At 47.8% G+C, this 20,485-nt stretch overlaps 1 protein-coding gene across 1 annotated transcript in view; it reads left to right on the forward strand.

Moving 5' to 3' along the window:
• Positions 1-2,320: 2,320 nt before the first annotated feature.
• HPN (hepsin) overlaps positions 2,321-20,485 on the forward strand; it is a 29,945-nt gene continuing 11,780 nt past the window's right edge. Inside the window, exons 1-7 of the mRNA XM_079986189.1 lie at positions 2,321-2,559; positions 8,043-8,162; positions 10,617-10,718; positions 12,638-12,679; positions 14,497-14,626; positions 16,177-16,299; positions 18,555-18,595. Of these exons, the coding sequence (XP_079842315.1) occupies positions 8,147-8,162; positions 10,617-10,718; positions 12,638-12,679; positions 14,497-14,626; positions 16,177-16,299; positions 18,555-18,595 (454 nt within the window). The 5' untranslated portion in view covers positions 2,321-2,559; positions 8,043-8,146. The remainder of the gene's footprint in view (positions 2,560-8,042; positions 8,163-10,616; positions 10,719-12,637; positions 12,680-14,496; positions 14,627-16,176; positions 16,300-18,554; positions 18,596-20,485) is intronic.

A 20,485-nucleotide genomic window follows, 5' to 3' on the forward strand; every position in this document is an offset into this window, starting at 1 on the left:
GTGAGGCACACTCCATTTCCTCTTGAGACAGATAGATGCCAACAACCATTAATTATAATACTGCATTTTATTGTATTACACTTTGAATACTATGGAAGTAAAATAAGCAAAGAAAAACACAATTAAGGAATCCTACAGCATATCACAATTGCTACAACTGCAATAAAATTTATTAAGTGGTCCGCCAAGACCCTCAGCGGTATTAAGGTGGTCCATTGGCACATCGCCCCAAGGAATCCTGGGAATTCTAATTTGTTAAGGATGCTGGGAAATTGTAGCTCTGCGATGGGTAAACTAGAGCTCCCATGACTTTTTTGGGGGTGGGGGGAGCGTGTTTTGAATCTGATGTTACCGTATGTATCATGTTTCACAATGGGCAAAATGAATGCTTTTTTGGGGGGGGTGTAACATCCATTTCCATTTGGTTTTTAAAAAATGTTTTTAATACTGAAATATTGCACACAGTGATATTTCTGTAACAAAGGTTGCCAAGACCTTTTTCTATAAAAAAAGAATTGGGGTCCGTATTAATTAGCATGAGGGGCGTTCCTTTTCCAATTGGATATTTTACATCAGGCTCCGACATGTCTTGGGCCTGACCTGATCTCACCCAGATCAAAGCTCCATCCCATTGACCCACACAGCCTGTTTGCTCTCACTTTCCTCGCTGGGCGACGTTTGCTGGAACTGGGGGGAGCGTGGAGGCACGAGGGAAGCGGCTGGAGGAAGAGGAGGTCCTGATGAACCTGCGCCTGGGGGCTGAGATTGTTCCTGCGTCTTTGTGTGTGTAGAGAGAGAGAGAGAGAGAGAGAGAGAGAGAGAGAGTCTTTTCTCCTTTGGAGAGGCTCCTGAATCGCAGGTGCGACGTGAGCCGCAGACAATGGGCGCTTTGAGAAAGGAGGCCGCGCTATGGGGGCGGAGAAGCGGCGAGCTTCGGGCCTGGCGATCTCCAAAAGCTAGAGCGCAGGGCCGAGTTAGAAAAGAGCAGCCTTTTCCCTTTACAAACACCTTTACATCCATTCAAACACCACCGCATTCCGTTGATTCAAACCCTTTGGAGAGATCTTCTTCGCCATCGGATTTTGTTTCAGGCTGAAGCTCGCACCTCCCTGCAGGATAATAGCAGGCGAGCGTGCTCTCGGGAGGAAAAAGAATGAAAAGGGAGGGTGGCCCGCAGTAAAGAACAAGCGCACCGTCCCAATATCGTTATTTGGTCACCGAACAAGCCCATTTCTCCCGCCAGGGCTTAATGCTGCAAATGTAGGACGGATACCTGGACTAAGGGGACTCCTGAGCACGTGCAGAGTGCATTCCCCTGACCGCTCCCTAACTCCAGAAAATCCCCAGCGGTTAGGGAGGAAGGACTTACAGCCTTTCTCAACCTGTGGGTCCCCAGATGTTGTTGAACTACAACTCCCATCACCCCTAGCTAGCAAGGCCAGAGCTCAGGGATGATGGGAGTTGTAGTCCAACCACGTCTGGGGACCCACAGGTTGAGAACTGCTGGAAGGTGATACAATGAAGAAGAAGAAGATATGTTGCTTCCAGGCCGACTTTAGCCCCAGCATATTTTTTTCTACAAAGGAATTAACCTCTGATCACAAACGTCGCATTCAGACGCCAGGAACATCGTTGGTTGGTCGCCGTTGGAGACACAAACTGTGCCGAACTAGGTCAGAGATGGGAAACCTTTGGCCTTCCAGATGTTGTTGGACTACAGTTCCCATCATCCCTGGCCGCTGGCCACCTTTGCTTGAAGCTGAGTTGGACTCCAGCAACATCTGGAGGGCCACAGGTTCCCCATCCTTTGGCCAGTGTTCCCCAAACTTGGGTCTCCAGTTGTTTTTGGACTACAGCTCCCATCATCCCTTATCACTGGTTCTGCTGGCTAGGGATGATGGGAGTTGTAGTCCAAAAGCAGCTGGAGGCCAAAATTTGGGAAACCCTGGACTTAAACGGACCCATGGTTTGATCCAACAGTTCTTTATTTCCGTCAACCCTCACTATCCCGGGCCACTTTTGAAAGGGACCCAGGTGTCCGGTCATGGCTTTTTTAAAAGAACTCACTTTCAAGGCTGGGAATGGATCCCAGGAATCCGGGTCTCCCCCTTCCTCTGAAAAACCCAAAAACCGTCTCCCTCTCTGTGTCTGTCAGGCTGTTTCCCTCCCCCCCAGCCCTAAAAAACCCCTCACGCTTTCTTTAGCTGGGGATAGGATCCGGACGCGTCAAGCCCCTCCCACCTGTTAGCCACACCCACCGCGTGTTCTCTTCCCCTCTCCACCCCCCCGGCTCCTTCCCTCCCACCGCCCCTCCGTCTGGCAGGTGTCTGCACAGCTGCAAAGGGGCCGTCGCGCCCGGGTCCCCCCTCCCGGCTCCTCCCGGGTTGCCAGCTCTTCCCCCCCCCCCCCTCCTCCTCCTCCCGCCGCCCCAGGTGGGGAAGCTGCCTTGCGCAAGGAAGCACTTCTGAGCCCGGGAGACCTGCCCTGCCTCTGGCTTTTCAGCCATGAAGATCGCGCCCCCCTTAGCGGGAAGGCAAGTACCCCGGTGAGGGCAGCGAGGTAAGAGGGGCTTCTTTGCCTTCCGCGGTTGCTACTTCGCGAACCACATTCCACAGGGAAGTGGGGAGCAGAATTTGAACGCTGCCCTGCTTTGTCAACCCGTGTGTTCCTCCACCTCCTTCTGGACACCCCATAATTCCACCCCCACCCCAGGGCTTGTTGGCATATGATCACTCTGATATTCTTATTTTTTTTTAATATTTCCATGGGCTACTTGCCATTTCACAGTGGGTTCCAGTTTGGGCCAGAATGCAGCACATTTCGATTTGCCTACTTTGCTTTCCCGCTATACCCTCCAGTTAAACTTTTTTTGGGTTATCGCATTCGATCTGAACAGTTTCTCTGGCCTGTTCTGAATTTCTGAACGTGACGCTATTGTTTGGTGTTGACTTGGTCCGACAGGTTTGAAAATGTGTGGTTATCTAGATGTTAAAATCTCTGGGTTGCTTCCAACTGAAGGAACTTAAATTAGTCATGCCCGTTAACTTCAATAGGTCTACCCTGAGTAGGGCTAGTATTGCATGCAACCCAAAGTGTGCTCCTCCCCTTTTAAATGAAGGATTAGGGATTGAGGAATGTTCTATCTCCATGGGTGTAGCCAGCATTTTTGTTGGGGGGTAGCTGGCCTTTTCTTGGTGGGGCAGAACCTCCGTTAGCTATGTATTTTTATGTATTTTTATTGATTTAGGGAAGCAGCTGCCCCCCACCCCCCATGTATATCTCATTGTTAATATCCTGTAATTCTTTACTAGAAAGATTGCTCCAGAATGTTACTCGACAGCCTCCTATAATAAATTACTCCCTTGCCACTTGTATTGCATTGTTTTTTCTTTCTTTTCTTTTTTTCTTTTTTCTTTTTTGTTCTTCTCCTTTTCTTTTTCTTCTTGTTTGTAAGGTTTAAAAGCAATAAATATTATTTTTAAAAAATTACTCCCTTGCCACATCCCATGTCTTTTGAATTAAGAAATTACAATTTTTCTGAATTAATTAATTAATTCACTGCCTTCTCCTTCTCCTAAGATAATACAGGGCAGTTTGGGCAATACCCTTGGGTGAGCTTCCTCCTTTGGTGGTGGGGTCGTGGTGAACTGAGAGCAGATGGGGGGTACAGTTGTCTGAGATGGTTTGCCATTTTAATTCCCCACAATGCCCTGGAACAATGCTACCTTGAGGGCATTGTGGGAAATTAAAATGGTGGCTCGACCCAGACCCCATCGGCATGGTACATTTGAAACAGTCTCATACCACTTTAAACAGTAACTGCTTCTCCTGGGAAATATAGCTTTTGTTAAGGGTGCTGAGAGTTGTTAGAGGCCCATATTCCCTTCACAGAGCTGCAATTTTCAGTGATTTAACTATCAATCCCCCTTTTGGTAAACTCTAGAAATTGTAGCTCTCTGAGGCGGAATAGGGGTCTCCTAGCAACCCTCAGCACCCTTTACAAACTACAACTCCCAGGGTGTTTGGGGGCTAGAGTTGACTGTTTAAAGTGGTATGATACTGCAGATGGGGCCTCAATGCTGCCTGAGCAGTGGGTCAGACTTTTTTTTTAAGGTGAGAGGCCCAAGGCATGTATCAGCAGTGAGTCTTAATGGGGTGTGAGGCCCAAACAACTGCCCAAGGAATTGGGTGCCAGTGCTGGCCCTGACTGGAAAGACCAGGTTTCAACTCCCCACTCGGCCACGATGTTGACTTGTGCCAATTCACTTCTCACAGCCCTAGTATACCTCATTGCGGTGGTTGTTGTAAGAATGGAAGCTATGTGTACTGGAAGATGGGTAGGATACAAACAGGATGAGCAGGAAATGTCAGTCCCTGATGGGGATTAGAATACCCCAATTTAGCTGTAGGCATGTATTGCAAGGATGTGTGTGTGTGTGTGTGTATGTGTGTGTGTGTGTGTGTGTGAATGTGAATTTGAGCCTTTTGCTCCTCTGGAACCAACTCTGGTCACATGGCCAGCAATGCTGAGTAGGGGACCGGCATAATAACTACAGTCGTACCTCGGAAGTTGAACGGAATCTGTTCTGGAAATCCATTCAACTTCCAAAACGTTTAGAAACCGAACTGTGGCTTCTGATTGGCTGCAAGAAGCTCCTGCAGCCAATCAGAAGCTGCAGAAGCCCCATCGGACATTTGGCTTCCAAAAGAATGTTCGAAAACAGGAATACTCACTTCCAGTTTTCAATCGTTTGGGAGCTGGAACGTTTGACTCGCAAGGCGTTTGGGAGCCAAGGTACGACTGTATTTTTGTTTGGAAAACTGATGGATATACACAGAGAGATCTCATTGTTGCCTATTCAGAGTATTAGGCCAGGGACCTCTGGATCAGGGAAGACAAGCTGACACAGTCACCTCCCTGACTCCCATCAACCTGGAACACCCCAAACCAAAGGAGGTACTGGGCACTTCTGCACTGATGGGAGGAGGACTTATAAGGGATGGTGAACTCATGGTCCTCAATTAGGTATTGGGACTAAGAACAGAGAGATCTTTGTCTTTCAACCAGTCTTGGACAGGACAGTCCTTCAATCAGGATGCCTTCAGAAGAGAACAGGGATGTGAAACCTCAAGCCTGGGGGCTGCATGTGTCCCTCTAGGTCTCTCTGCCTGGTCTTTGGGACTCTCTCCTTGCCACTTCTCCACTGGCTTTGCTTCACACCCTAAAGGGGTTTTGCCTGGCTGGAATGTGTCTTTGAGCTCTGTTATGCTTCTTTGCTAGCCTGGCTGGAGGATAGAGAGGGGTGTGTAGAAATTAGCCTGTTGTGCAAAGGTAAAATGAACTTTGGTTGCTCTGGCCCCCAGAAGGTCATGCAGATGGGCATGTGGTCCTCACCCAGAAAAGAAGGTTCCTTACACCTAAAACAGAGGACTGTCATCTTGAAAGCCCTTCAAATAGAGGACGTGTCTTCTGTAAAGTAGAACACATGCCCCCCACCCCCGCCTAGCACCTTCTTCTGGGTGTTCCCATGGGTGAACATCGTCTATAGGAAAGTGCCTGCAGAAAGTTACTTTGAAAACATTGTTCCTGGTAATGCAGATTCCCTTGGGGCATTATAATTCCTGAACTGTATGATGCTCCCTCTTGGATTCTAGACTGAACTCTCAGTTCTAACAAGGGACATTTCTGGAGGGGTTAGAAAACAGTCTTCTGTGCTCGCGGCTGGGACATCAGTGCGCTGCTGGGAAATTGAACTTATCTTTGATGTCCTTGTTTGGAAAGTGACTCATCAGAGTGAAGTAAAGGTGAACTAAAAAATTGGAACACATTTCTGCAAGGCTGCCAGAAAATGAAATAAAAGTGCAGCGCATTACTGCCCAGTCCTTTTAAACCCCACCCCCCGCTCTATAATACACAATAATCACATGTAATTTTACAGTTAGTTCATACTTCATATGGCCATAATAAGAGGTTCATTTGTTTCATATTGATTGCTGAGCAATGAAGATGGTAACCATTTCCCCCCACTGATTGGATCTTGCCTTCTCATAGCTGCTAATATCTGTTTATTATATTGTGTATATCTTATTCTTCTTCACAATCATTAAGTGTGAAACCAGTGTGGTGTAGTGGTTGAGAGCGGTAGTCTTGTAATCTGGTGAACTGGATTCGTGTCTCCGCTCCTCCACATGCAGCTGCTGGGTGACCTTGGGCCAGTCACACTTCTCTGAAGTCTCTCAGCCCCACTCACCCCACAGAGTGTTTGTTGTGGGGGAGGAAGGGAAAGGAGAATGTTAGCCGCTTTGAGACTCCTTAAAGGGAGTGAAAGGCAGGATATCAAATCCAAACTCTTCTTCTTCTTCTTCTTTCTCTTTCCCCGCAGCTTTGCTATTAAAATGCAAGCAGTTAGTAGCATTTGAGAGACCAGGGCAAAAGAACCTTGGCTAATACCTGTTTTGTGTATTGCCAATACCATCATTAAAGGGTCTAAAAGTAGATGGGTGTCTACTATTGCTCTGATTTCTTGCTTAATTTCCATCCAGAAGTCTTCAATCACCTCACAGTACTTTGGGCAGTTTTGCATCTCCAACAGCGGCCAGACATTGTCGTGCAAACCAGGCCTATAAGTCTTAAGTCAAGAGAGCTATCCCTGTACTGTTGATGTCTCTCTTACAAGAGGCTGTGTCCTCCTGTAGGGCCAAGTCTTCTCTATGTAGCATCAGTCCACCATCAGTCCACCGGCTGAGAGATCCACATGTGTACATGCTCCCCTGCCCCCAAGCAGCTGGGAATGCTGCCTAAGTGTTTAGCATTTTTAGTGTTCACTGGGTGAAGGCTGGAGAGACCAGGATTCAGATTCAGATTCGGTCCTGATGCTACCTGCGTGACCTTGGGCTAGTCACACTTTCTCAGCTCAACCTACCTGTGGAAATAATATGGGGGAACAGTGTGTGCCACCCATTGTTCCTCGGAGGAGAAGTAGAGTCAGCGTGTGTGATGGTGATACTCTGATCACTACTTTCTTTTCTTTTTTTCTTTTTCAAATTGATATTTTATTGAAAATTTTTTTTTGTTATAAGGCAACAAAGTGATACAAAATGAAAAAAGAACAAAACACAAAACTGTGTTAAGGGGAAAAAATCATTATACGAATACAGTCTTACCTTGGTTCGCCAATGGCTTGCGACTTGAACGTTTTGGCTCCCGAACGTCACAAACCTGGAAGTAAGTGTTCTGGTTTGTGAACGTTTTTTGGAAGGTGAAAATCCGGCACAGATTCCGACTGAGTTCAGGAAGCTCCTGCAGCCAATCGGAAGCTGGGCATTGGTTTTTGAACATTTTTGGAAGTTGAATGGACTTCCGGAATGGATTCTGTTCGAGAACCAAGGTACGACTGTATATACCAAAATACCCTAACCCATACATTCTTTTATAAACTTGGTATTATTATTCTAATACTCATGTAAATATTAAAAGCATACTACATTTTGCATAAATTAGTTCCAAAAATTGATGTATTTATCCAAGTGGAGTCTACGTCTGTAAGCAGCCCGTTCGTAGGTTGCAAGTGTTATCATATTATCAAACCACTGATTAAGGGAGATCATGTCTTTATTCTTCCAGTTCACCAACATCAATTTCTTGGCTACCATTAGAGCACATAAAATCCATTTTTGTTGTCCTGTTGTTAACTTCCATGTAGTGGGTATATGGCTCTGAACTACCACTACTTTCTTTGCATGCTCAATGGAAAGATGGGCGGTGCTGTGGCTCCAGGATTTCGGGGGCCCTTGGTCTTGGCACCCACAGCACAGCCTTGCAACCTGTAAGAGCTGGAACATGCAAACTTGAGAATCTGCTTAGAGTATATCTGATGTTCTTGACTACTCTGTGCAAACTATAAATGGCAGCCCTGTTAGGTCAGCAGGCTCTCTGTTGATCTCAGGGTCCTGGCAGGTGCCCAGCTTTGCCTTCTCGACTCAGCCCTGGCAGATGGGTTCAAGGTTTCTTGAGGCTTATATTCATCTTTTGTTGCCTACAGGGCTTCCAGACTCCCCCCAGCCCCCTAAAAAAGGCCTCCTCTCCTGGAGGACCTGGATTCCGGAAAGGAGGATCCGGCAGGTTTGATGATTAACCAGTTCTGAAATGGCTGAAAAAGATGGTGAGTTGCATTTTTTTTTTGAAGGCCCTAGAACCTCCCATGCCTTTTTCCATTTAACTCCAGGCTTTCCTCCCCAGCACCCCCACCCCTCACCCAGCCAGAGCAGGACTTAAACATTAACATTTCAGGCTGATTCCTGCTGCCCTGGGAAAGGCAGTGAGGTCATGTGCCCATTAAGTGACCTCTTGGCACCCTCTCTCTAGGTTTTTGTTCCATTCGGAGGTGGGCAAATTCCACAGGGTGAATTGTGTTAGGTTTGCTGCAGGTGGCTCTATGCTGCAGCAAAGAGTGTTTGTTGTTCTTGTTTGTAAGTGACGCCTGTGAACCTCTATAGAGTCCTTAGAGCAGAGATTAATCCAGCTCTGATTTACTCGCCCCTATCCTTGTCTTGGGTTCCACCAATGACGGTATATGAGACTCATACCTCACTGGTGAACAGTAGCAACCTTTCTCATCCATACTGAAGGCTGCTTGGATTCCAAGAGCCTGATTTTCTGACAAAGGTCTTTTTAGTGGTGACACCTGTTTCCAGAGGGTTGAGCTACCTCAGGTGTGTTTTTACACACTGGCCAGTGAAAATGTCTCTATCAAGGCTTTAGAAAACCAACTCCATATCTGTGTTGTTGCTGTTAGTTTTATGGCTTTGCCACCTTTGCTGTAAATTTTAATTGGTGTTGTGAGTGATCATCGTGGTGGGTAGCTGAGTGAAAATGTATTATTATTATTATTATTATTTAAATTTGTATACTGCCCTATGTAGTCCAGCAATGTCTGGAGAGTCACCTGTTTGCCAGACCCACTGGAAAGAAGCCACTACAGCAGCGGTGAAGAACCTTCAGCCCTTGAGCCTAATAAGGCTGCCCAGGCCACCCCATTTGGCCTGCAAGGACTTTTGGACAATGCTCCACCCAGGGCCATCATAAGCATATCTGGCGCCATGGTGCAAAGATCCCTTCGCACACCCCGCCCCCCATTTCCCAGAGTTGTCAACCTTTTCCCAAGCCTCTGTGGGGATCACTCTCCTCCCGTGGAGGCTTGGGAAGGAAGCTGCACGCCCGCCAGCCATATGGTTGATGGGGCACAGCTGGTGGGTGTACAGGGAAAGGGGAGGCTGCCGGCAAAGCTGTGCAGTTCCCCACTCGCTGGAGCACCCCTGAGAGGCTGGCACCCTGGCACAATGCGCCACTAAGCCCAATGGGAAAGACGGCTCTGGCTCCACCTACCTCCACTACACCTGACACTACTTACGATGTCAGATGTGATGAAGGTAAAGACATGGCTCAGCCAAAAGGGGATTTGTGGGCACCGCCAATCAGTTCTGAAGAGCATTTTGCAAGGGGCTTCGCAAGAACTGACAATCAGATCATAGTCTGCAATGACTGCCCAGTGGTGTCTGGTGGAGAGCTTTGCGATGGCAAACAATTATCCAGAGCCCTTTGCAAAGCCTCTACAAGACCCAACAACCAGCTGATTGCAAGGTCTTGCAGAGTGCATTTGAAAGCTTTTGCCCCCATTGTTTGATTTCAAACCAGATGGGCAGAAAAGGATCTCCCGACATCATTGCGATGTCAGGTGATTGATAAATTTGGCCCTGCATGTGAGGAGATGTGTCCCACAAAAACAGATCCAATTACCAACTCCTGCAACCCCACTACTTTTCTTCTTAGTCTGGGGGCAAAGCAGAGAGACACATGAGTAGTGGTCTCCCATTGAGCCAGGAGATAATGAAAACCTGATTTCTATTTCATTTGAAGCTGAAATGATTTACCTGCATGTGAAGCTCATTGATTTCAGTTCTAACAGCTTGCCTAAGCTGAAGTCAAAGTGATTTTGACCACATCCTGCTGCTGCTGTTTTGCAATCCTCCCTAAATTACAGGCAGGTGCCAGTTTGCATAACTTCAGGAGAGGTGTTAAGGTTATAGCTAACTAGCTAGCAGGAATGCATGCACAATAAGGACCTAAGAATGTTTCCCTGGTTGTCCAGCCAATTCCTGCTTCTAGAGCAATTAATAGCAGCTCCAGGGTATGGTACTTGAAAATACCAAAGGGTGTGCCTCCTCTTTCCCTATTTGCTGCTCTGACGCAGCAGGAAACAGAAAAAATATAGCTGCAAGCCATCTCGTACCTTGGCGTTGATCATCTAGCTCTTTCCAAGTGGTATGTAGGTCCTGGGCAGTGGTACTGCGAGATAGTGGGAGAGGCTCCTGGCTCTGTTTCCTAACCAGTGAAAAAGAGTTGGGGGCAAGGGCCTCCAGTTATTACAGTGCCCCATGTGCTTGTTGAGAATTGCTACTGCAGGTGTGCCTTTAAGGTGCAATCTGTTGCAAAACACATCCGGCCGGGAACAAAACTTCTTTCAAGCACATGGAGTTTCCCCCTTGTTAAGTTTGCCTGCCAGCGAGTGATGCATCTGTGGTTTTCTGCTGTCTAACCATCTCTCTCTGCCTTCCAGGGGGCCTGAAACGACGCAACTGGACTTCGCCTAAGGTGGTGGCTGTAGTAGCCAGTGGCTTCCTTCTCTTGGCTGCGATCGGAGTTGGGAGCTGGGCTATAGGTGAGAGTTTCTGCAGGGCTAGAAGAGGCTGTTCACAAGACACGGTGCACATTAAAAACCAGTGATCCTAGTTGCAGGGTGTGTGTGCCTTTTATATGTATGTTTCCGTGTGCAAGGAAAGGGCACTCTATCCAACTCTATCCAGCCCAGGAGGCCTTTCAGTAGTTGCCCCAAAACTCTTCCCATAAAAGATTCCATCTCTTTTCAAGCACGCTGTAGGAAACAGCTGTAATTTTAACACCAAATGCAACACCAAACAGGGTAAGAACAAATCCCGGAGTAGGAATCACATACAGCTGAAAACCACTGGTAAAAAAACAGGGCAAATGTATCAGATTCAATGCCAGGCTATTTCTGGAGAAATGGCAAACCCTATAGTGTAAGGGTGGTGCTGGAGGAGACGCTTGAGAGTCCCATGGACTGCAAGAAGATCAAACATGTCCATTCTTAAGGAAATCAGCCTTGAGTGCTCACTGGAAGGACAGATCCTGAAGCTGAGGCTCCAATACTTTGGCCATCTCATGAGAAGAGAAGACTCCCTGGAAAAGACCCTGATGTTGGGAAAGATGGAGGGCACAAGGAGAAGGGGACGACAGAGGACGAGATGGTTGGATAGTGTTCTTGAAGCTACCATTATGAGTTTGGCCAAACTGCGGGAGGCAGTGGAAGACAGGAGTGCCTGGCGTGCTCTGGTCCATGGGGTCACGAAGAGTCCGACACGACTAAACGACTAAACAACACCAACAACACCAACATAGTGTAAGGGAGTTTCTGAACGGGCAGCAGTATCCCAGTGGTATGAATTCCTGTAGAGATGGCTCTGCTGGAGCGCTCCCAAAGCCATTGAGGAGCCAAAGTCAGCTTTGAGTTTGGAACCTGATAGTACTACACCTAAGGAACCCACAGCAGGACCTGCAAGCGTGGTGAAGACTATGGCAAACCATATCTGAGCTTCAGACAGAAAGCTGATACTTGTTGACTTCTCCACCACATGGTAATGGACTATGTAAAAGGACCAAGCCGTTCTTCCACAGTCTTACTGGAAAGTATCCAGATGAACTGAATTTGTTGTGGATGATGTTCAAGACATTGCTGCCTACTGCCATGTGAAATGCAGGCCAACGTCCCAGTGCTACAAGAAAAACCAAAAGGTGCATGGATTCTCTGAAGCAAACAAGCAGAAGCTGGAAGGAGCCCTACAGTAACCACAGATTTCTACGTCATAAAGTGCTGATGGTTAAATGATAGCCTTTTCTGCATAATGAACTGATCAAGTTAGAATAAGTGCCCCGATGAGCTTTTGTCGCTCTGTCCTGTAAATGAGAAGAATAAAAATGTATAAAATGGCAAAGGGGGGGGGGGGGGAAGGAAGAAAGAAGATGAATCTACCGAGTCTAGCATTGCCTCCTATCTAGGGTTGCCATATTTCAAAAAGTGAAAATCTGGACAGAAAATTTGTTTATGGAACATTTATATTTTTAAGGGAAATTACCACAACCAACATTCCTAACATGGGTTGCCATATGTCTGGATTTTCCCGGACATTGAAACAGCTTTCGTCTGGACACTATTTCTGACAACCGATTTCTGGCTATGTCTGGGAAATTTCGGACAAATGTGGCAACCCTACTCCTATCTTAAGATGAATCACCCCTTCAATCTCAGGGGTGGGCAACCTACAACCTGAGGGCCACTTATGGCCCACAGCCTAACTTCATGCGAATACAAGGAGGGGGGTGGGAAAGGGAGTGGCTAAGAGAGAGAAAATGGGGTACCCTTTGCACTTTTGACTCTAGCCCCACCCACTACTGCCACGGGGACCCCAACTGATTACCCCCAAGAGAATGAGACCCTTCACAAAAAAATAAAAATGTTTCCCACCTCTACTCTAACTTCACCCTCCTGTTTCTCCTTTACAGTGGTTTCTGTGCTCAGAAGTGAAGGTGAAAGCCTGTATGTTGGTGAGTGTTTGCAAGAGAGCTGTGGCCTCTCTTTTTACATACGGCATCATGTCATAGGGCCCAGTTTACCGGTCTTCTCTAAATTCCTGATCATATTAATTACTTACACAATGCTTTCCCCGTGTTCGGTTTGCCTTTTCTCAGCCACCCCCAACAGCAACCTTGTAGAGCAGGCTAGTATTACCATATTTTTTGCTCTATAAGACTCACTTTTTCCCTCCTAAAAAGTATGGGGAAATGTGTGTGCGTCTTATGGAGCGAATGCAGGCTGCACAGCTATCCCAGAAGCCAGAACAGCAAGAGGGATCGCTGCTTTCACTGCGCAGCGATCCCTCTTGCTGTTCTGGCTTCTGGGATTCAGAATATTTTTTTCTTGTTTTCCTCCTCCAAAAACTAGGTACGTCTTATGGTCTGGTGTGTCTTATAGAGCGAAAAATACGGTATATTTCTTTCCTGCACCTTGGAGGCCTAATTTTTCAGCAGAGGTTTGATGGGAACAGTGCACAGGCCACATTCACATCATGACTTTAAAGCGTTACACTATCTCTTTAAACAGTCATGGCTTCCCCCAAAATTCCCCAAAGAATTCTGGGAACCTAAACATTAGGAAGAACTTCCTGACAGTAAGAGCTGTTCAACAGTGGAATTTGCTGCCAAGGAGTGTGGTGGAGTCTCCTTCTTTGGAGGTCTTTAAGCAGAGGCTTGACAACCATATGTCAGGAGTGCTCTGATGGTGTTTCCTGCTTGGCAGGGGGTTGGACTCGATGGCCCTTGTGGTCTCTTCCAACTCTATGATTCTATGAACTTTAGTTTGTTAAAGGTGCTGAGCATTGTTGGGAGAGACCCCTGCTCCTTTCACAGGACTGCAGTTTCCAGAGTGGTTTAGCAATAAATTTCTCTTCACGGGGAACTCTGGTATGGAAATAGGGGTTTACTAACAGCTTGCAGCACCCCTAGCAAACTTCCTCCTCCCATAATCCTCTGGGAGAAGCCATGATGGTTTAAAATGGTATCATAGCCCTTTAGGCACGAATGGGGCCAAAGTTAAAATCAGGCAATTCACTCCCACAAGTGATGCCTACCAATTTGGGTGGTTTTGAAAGGGGTTTAGACAAACTCATTGAGGATATGCTATCAATGGCAGCAGGCCTCTGAAAACAGCAGTGGGAGAGAGATGTTGTCTTTCCGCTTGGCTTGCGGACTTCTGGAAGGCACCTGATTGGCCTCAATAGGGAAAAGGATACTGGGCTAGCTAAGACCTTTGGTCTGATCCAACAGGGCTCCTCCTATGTTCAGTCCTGAGGTAAATGTGGGGAATTTTGTGAGAATCCATTCGACTGAATCATCCCCAAATCCTGGTGCCATGCCGCACCAAATTAAACATTCATTCAAGATGGATAATTTAGGCCATCTGCTGTCAGCTGAAGCATGAAATCTAGGCCTGAACTTACTGTAAACATGCCTATATAGTTGCTCATCATGCCAAGTAGACTTCATTGCACAACAGGAGTATTTGGGGGAGCTCTCAGAAGCCGAGCTAGGAAATTTAGGGGTGAAGTCAATACTAGTCCTTGCCCATTGAAACTGATGTGCACAACTAACTTGGAGTCATTTATCTCTGTGGGGCTGCTGTGAGGAGAAACTAGCTGTTAATTAACGTGTCATATTTCTAATTTGGCTGCGCCATAGTGCCTCATGCAAGAGGGAGATGTCACCATGAATTAGGAAAGGATCGGTCAGTGTTGGGCTGTGGCAAAGGTGGGGTGAAGGGTGGGCATATCCTGCTAAGATCTCACACCTTTGTTTGGTCAACGCAGTCCAGGTGAGCTCCGGCGACCTGCGCCTCACTGTGTACGATGAGAATGAAGGGAGGTGGAGGCTGCTCTGTTCGTCGTCCTCCGATGCCCAAGTGGCCACCCTCAGTTGCGAGGAGATGGGATTTGTCAGGTACTTCAAGAGAACGGTAATGGCTGAGGTGACTAAGGGTGAGAGAAGCATTGCCAGAGGAGGCCTTTTGGAGCAGAGGTTTAGAAGAGGGAGCCTCATGAGCCTAGCTTGTCACATAAGAGGGAGAAAACCTGCACCAGTTGAGATGCTCTCTTCTACGTAGTACACAGGACCACCCACCACCTCTGCTTTTTAACTTGGCCATCATAATTTTATTCATTACACAAAAATTTTACACTGCTTTATTGTAATGAAGCCTCACAGCAGCTTGCAAAAAAGAATAAAACCACCAGTAAAAAACAATTATTTAAAACCTTAAAAAAATAAGTAAATGATAAGTTAAAAACCTGATTAAGATGCATGCCAGCATTCAACATAACCGATGCTCGCATGGGTCTGTAGCCCTTTCCAGGCATTAACTGCATGTAGGGCTTTTCACCGGGAAGTAGGGCTGTACCATTGACTACGTCCCAGCATTGCAACCCCTGCCGGCTCTGCGTTTAGCTCAGGAGCCTGAGAGCTTCCCTTTGCAGATGGACACACTGATCACATAGACACTGAGGACAGATCCCCCTGTTTCTGCACATGAGAACTGTAGCTGCATTCAGTGTGTGAGAAGGGCTTTGGAGACATTGGCCACTGGTAAAACTTGTGTGAGAGGTGAGACCAGTTGAGAGATGTAGGTAGGGGTGGTCCGGTCTAAGGAGCCTTGGAAAACGGATGGGATTGGACATGCTTCCTCCCCAAACTGTTGGGCTGAACCAAATGGTCATGTTTGGGTCTTGTTTTGCTCACCCCAAAGAGTGGATGGTGTTCAGGGCATGATCAAAGCAGCCTGCAGCATGCCCTTCCCCTGAGCACCCTGCTTTTGGTGCAGAAGGTGGCAGGATAAATCCCTGGCATATTTAGCTCGAAAGCAGCCAATATTGAGCAGCTGTATTCTGCTCCAAAGCTTTAGCATTGGAGTGGGTTGGACTAGATGACTCCTTGGTCATCTTCCAACTCTACGATTCTATGGAAGCTGGGGGGGGGGGAGAGGGTGGTAAGCTGGCGCTTTCTAGATATTGTTGGACACCAGTTCCCATCAGCCCCAGCTAGCATGGCCAGTAGTCAAGGATGATGGGAATTCAACAATACGTGGAGAACCTCAAGAGGTATTGGAGAACAGGGCTGAGAGAGTCTTCTGCCCAGGTGGGTGACTCAATCTAGAGTCAGGGCAATGCTTCCTGTAGTGGTCACATGGTCGATCCTGGCCACTCGGGGACCCTTCTAAGGCAAGCATAGTCAAACTCGGCCCTCCAGATGTTTTGGGACTACAACTCCCATCATCCCTCACTAACAGGACCAGTGGTCAAGGATGATGGGAGTTGTAGACCCAAAGCATCTGAAGGGCTGAGTTTGCCTTTTCCTGTTGTAAGGCAACCTCTTTCATTGCCCTTTAAGAATGACCCTTGAAAATGAACCAAGAGGGCGGGGGAGATCCTGGTGCTGGGATGTAGGCATGGCTGTTGCATTGATACCGACCCCCTCTGTGTTTGCCTGTGCTTTAGGTCTCTCTCCCATTCAGTTCTGGCTGCTGACAGAGCAGGGGCCAATGGGACGTCGGGCTATTTCTGCGTGGACGAGTCCCGCCTACCTTTTGCGCGAAGGCTGAGCGAGGCCATTGTGGTGTGGTAAAGTACAAGATGGACTAGGGTGGGAGGTGAAATCCAGAAATGTCTGGAAGGCCACAGAATCAAAACCGAAAACCCTGATGGTGGTTGAGAAGCACTAGGCTAGGTTTCCACAGTATCCCTGACATTTTGTCAAGCTGGGGGTGAGGTGTGGGGAACTTAAACACGTTGCAGAGTTCCCAAAAAATAGGCAAATGAGCATAATGGTCACAAATCCAATACATTCAGGATTGGCACAGTCCATAAGAAATCCAGTTGCAGCACTTACAACTTATAAACTTATAACAAAACTTAACACTAAGCATAGTATGTACAGAACATCACACCAGAAGGAAGAGAGATAGAAAGAGAAAGTAAGTCAGTCCCAGGCTCCTTCTGGCCTATATTTATAGTCAGCATGACTTTAACAGAAAGAGATAAGAGAACCAGTTTAAGCCAGCTGTACTCAGCTTCTCTGAAGGAATAACCCAAAGACCATGAACCTTCATCTTGTTTCTTTCACAAAGAGAAGGTTCTGGAACCCTCTTGAATGAATCAGAACAGTAAAGATCTCTACACATCAGATCAATGCTTTGTGCACTAAGAAATGCAAACTGACACCTTTGTCCCTTCTGGGTGGGGCTGATGGGAGTTCAGCAAAATCTGGAGGCCAACAGTTCCTTCTGCCCTGACCTAGGCCTTGTAGGACGACCTAGACTTGGACCTGTTAGGGCAGGCATGGGGACCCTCCCCAGGGCCATTCTTGACTCACCAAGGGTTCCATATTTCCCTGCAAGACCGTTTTTGTGGAGCCATGCCCTGCTGTCAACCAGGTGACATCACCTTGATGGGTGGGTTTGATGGACGCAGGGGATTGCAGCGGAAAGCAGGGTTGAAACCCTCCTGCTCCACCCATCAGCGGATGGGGAGTTCAAGCCTGCTTGGTCACTGTCTCCTCTCACTCACCAACTTTGACAGGTGGGCGGAACAACCCACATGCCAATCACCTGATGTTAGACAGATGGAGGTCCCCGCCCACCTGTCAAAACTGACCCATGTTGGTGGGGCCAATAAATGTTCCCCATCTGCTGTTCTAAGGTGTTTGGCAGTCCCATATGGTGGATCTCACAGACTTAATCCCAACACTTGGTGACTGGATTATATTCTGTCCCCTTATGCTGCTCTCAGCTGCTAAATACTTGCCCTATTCCCCTAACAACTGGTACTGGGACAGACCCAGGTGTGGGTGACATTGTTGGCACGTCACATGGCACATGGTTAAACTACAGTTCCCAGGATTCTTTAGGGGGAAGTTGTGCTTTAGATGTGTCTTGGATGAGCTGTAACTGTACTCAAGAGTGAGCACAGACATACTAGGAAAAGCACATCCATCACCAGAATGCTCACTCTTTCTCTGAAGCTTCATCACCATATGCGTATACCAACAAACTGAATGTTGGCTCAGCCTTACCCCCTCCTCTGCTGTTTGGGCAGCCTGCCTGTCTCTTTGTTCATTTTTAAAAGCATCTCATGAATGCTCATGGGTGCATGCATTCATCTGTTGCCTACAGCTGGCTTCTGGTGCAAACTTGCAGAAGCGTGAGTTATTGGGGTTTTGCTTAGAGTTTGACCCTGGAGAGAAAGAGGTACCGTTGCAATAAACCCAATAAGGGCTTAAAGCAGGCTTCCTCAACCTCAGCCCTCCAGATGTTTTGAGACTACAATTCCCATCATCCCTGACCACTGGTCCTGCTAGCTAGGGATCATGGGAGTTGTAGGCCAAAAACATCCGCCTGGCTTAAAGTCACTGTAAGTGTGTGACATTGACATGGCCAAGGTCATTTAGTTCATAATGATACTGGTGGTTGTGTGTAAGCTAGGCTTTTGAAAACAACACCTTCCCCACCCAGCTCTGCACTGGGAAAAGGCACACCCTGTGTGAATTAAAACAAGTGAAAATATCCTTAATCTGCCTATTTTACATCATTCCCTTGCTAGCCACAGGGAACACAAGGGACTTTTAGGGCCACTATAAATCCTACTCAATGTGAATTCCAGCTTTCGAGTTAGCGAGAAACTGCACCGTTGCCTCCAGACTTGTCATAAGGCCTAGAATCTTGGAAATCAAATGCAGGTGGAGATGTTCAGGAACATGAACTCTGCACCTGGCAGAAAGCTCAACTTGCAAGGAACCTGGAATACACACGTTCCTGATGAAGGTTCGCTCTCCTTCCTTTCTGCAGCTCAGCCCTCTCCTCTTTCTCTTTCTCTCACAGCGAATGCCCGACAGGCCGATTCCTGGCAACGCTATGCCAAGGTATGGAAACCCCGAACCCTCCCAAGGGCACCGTCTTGATCCACCTGCCTGCGTACAGGTCTCTCTCTCTCTCTCTCTCTCTCTCTCTCTCTCCCCCAGCCTTCTATCTTGAAGTTCCTCTAACTCTTTCCCAAGTCTCCTTCTGTTGTTCAAATGCCATTAACAGCTTTTCGTTTTCTTCTTCTGACCTGCTCACACCTAAACACCCCTTGGGACAGTGGAGGCTGGTTTGTTAGGCCAAATGCCCCACCAACCTCAGCCAGCCAGCCCCCACCTGCCTGCCTTCTTAGTTCCAACCAAACCAGGAAGTCCAGAAGGTGGCCCTGACTGCCAGCTGCCATCTTCCTCCTCCTTAGTCTCAGTGATGCCCTTGTCGAAATCATCAGGGAGGACAGGGGCAAAACCACAACTGACATTGGCTCTCTGGCTCCACCTACTGTTGGACTCCCTGCCTTCCACCCTACCAGCCCCAACGAGCACCAGCCATCACTGCTTTTTTAGTTTACCGGCCTTGGTGCTAATGCGAATGTGATCTCACGAAAGCAGACAGAAACTTGCATCAGAACGAGGAAAGAAAGGCAAGGTCAGCTCTAGCTTTGAGGAAGCCATCCACAGGGTGCCCTCTGGTGGGTTCCTCTGTTGCCAGCAGGTTTACCCATTAGGAGTGGGTCAATGCCTGGCAGCCGCCATTTAAATTTCCCACTATGCCCCTGACGGCTCTGATGACCTTGTGGGAAATGGAAATTGTGAGTGCTAGTCTGTCTCTGTGTGCATGAAATTAAAGGGTGCTCAAGGCAGGGGGTGGCACTCAGCCCTGCCAGGAACCCCAGTAACTTCCCCCCAAAAGCTGTATGGAGAAGCTGGGACTGGATAAAAGTTATAGAAATCTATGGACTCATTAGTTGTCAGTAAATGTTAGAAACCTACATTGCCTCTTATCGAGGAATGGCTAAGGAAATACTGTGTGAAGCTTAGGGATGGCAGTCAACACCCTGAGATGGCGGAGAAAACATGGCCTATGTTTATTGGTCCATCCAGTTAACTTGGCCATTTGGCATTTCGTTTTTAAGTTTGCTTGCCTTTTGTGTGGTAACTTTGCCGAGCAGCGCTACAGTTCCCAATGTTCCCTGAGAAGAGGGCTTGATGGTTAAACTATTCTGGGAGCTGTAGTTCTCTGAGGGGGAATACAGATCTCCTAATTACTCTTCGGCACCCTCAACAGACGACAGGGCCTAGAATTCTCTGTGGGAAACCATGACTTAGGACAGCATATGCCGTGGGGCCTCAGCCACCCTACAACTGGGGGGGGGGAGGCAGCAGGCGGACAGTGCAGAGGCTGCGGGTGCCTGAGATGTGTGGCTTGGGCATGCTGCAGGCCCCGCGGTGAGTGCTGCCCGCCATTTTGCCACCTACCTCAGGGTGACACCCAGGATGGCCTGCACCCCCACACTCCCCTTCCTATGCCCCTGTGTGGCCCATGGCACGCTCTTCGTGCAGCAGATTGAGGTGGCAGGATTCTGAGGCAGGGGTTTGCATTGTACTATTTCAGGCAGGAGGAGGTGGATACCACTTAAGAATGCTCCCTGAAATAAAAACTTGAGATGGCAAGTTGAAAACAAAAACACAGGCCTATCCCATCAGGGAGAAAACTTCTAACCCAGCTGCTCCCTGTTGCACTAGTTTTCTACTTGTGGGGATGTTGTGGTTTTTTATGTGCTTAGCATTAGAAAAAAAGCCCCTCCCAAAACCCCCCAACAACACCTGATGTGGTACAGGCCATATCCAGATAACTCTGGTCTCTGCCACTAATATGTTGGCGTGTACTGAGGTAAGGGCAAGGAGGAGCCTGGTCCAAACAGGGTCTGCTCCCTTCACATTGGCACATGTGGA

Source organism: Podarcis cretensis, assembly GCF_951804945.1.
Source record: "Podarcis cretensis genome assembly, chromosome: 8".
Taxonomy (NCBI): Eukaryota; Metazoa; Chordata; class Lepidosauria; order Squamata; family Lacertidae; genus Podarcis; species Podarcis cretensis.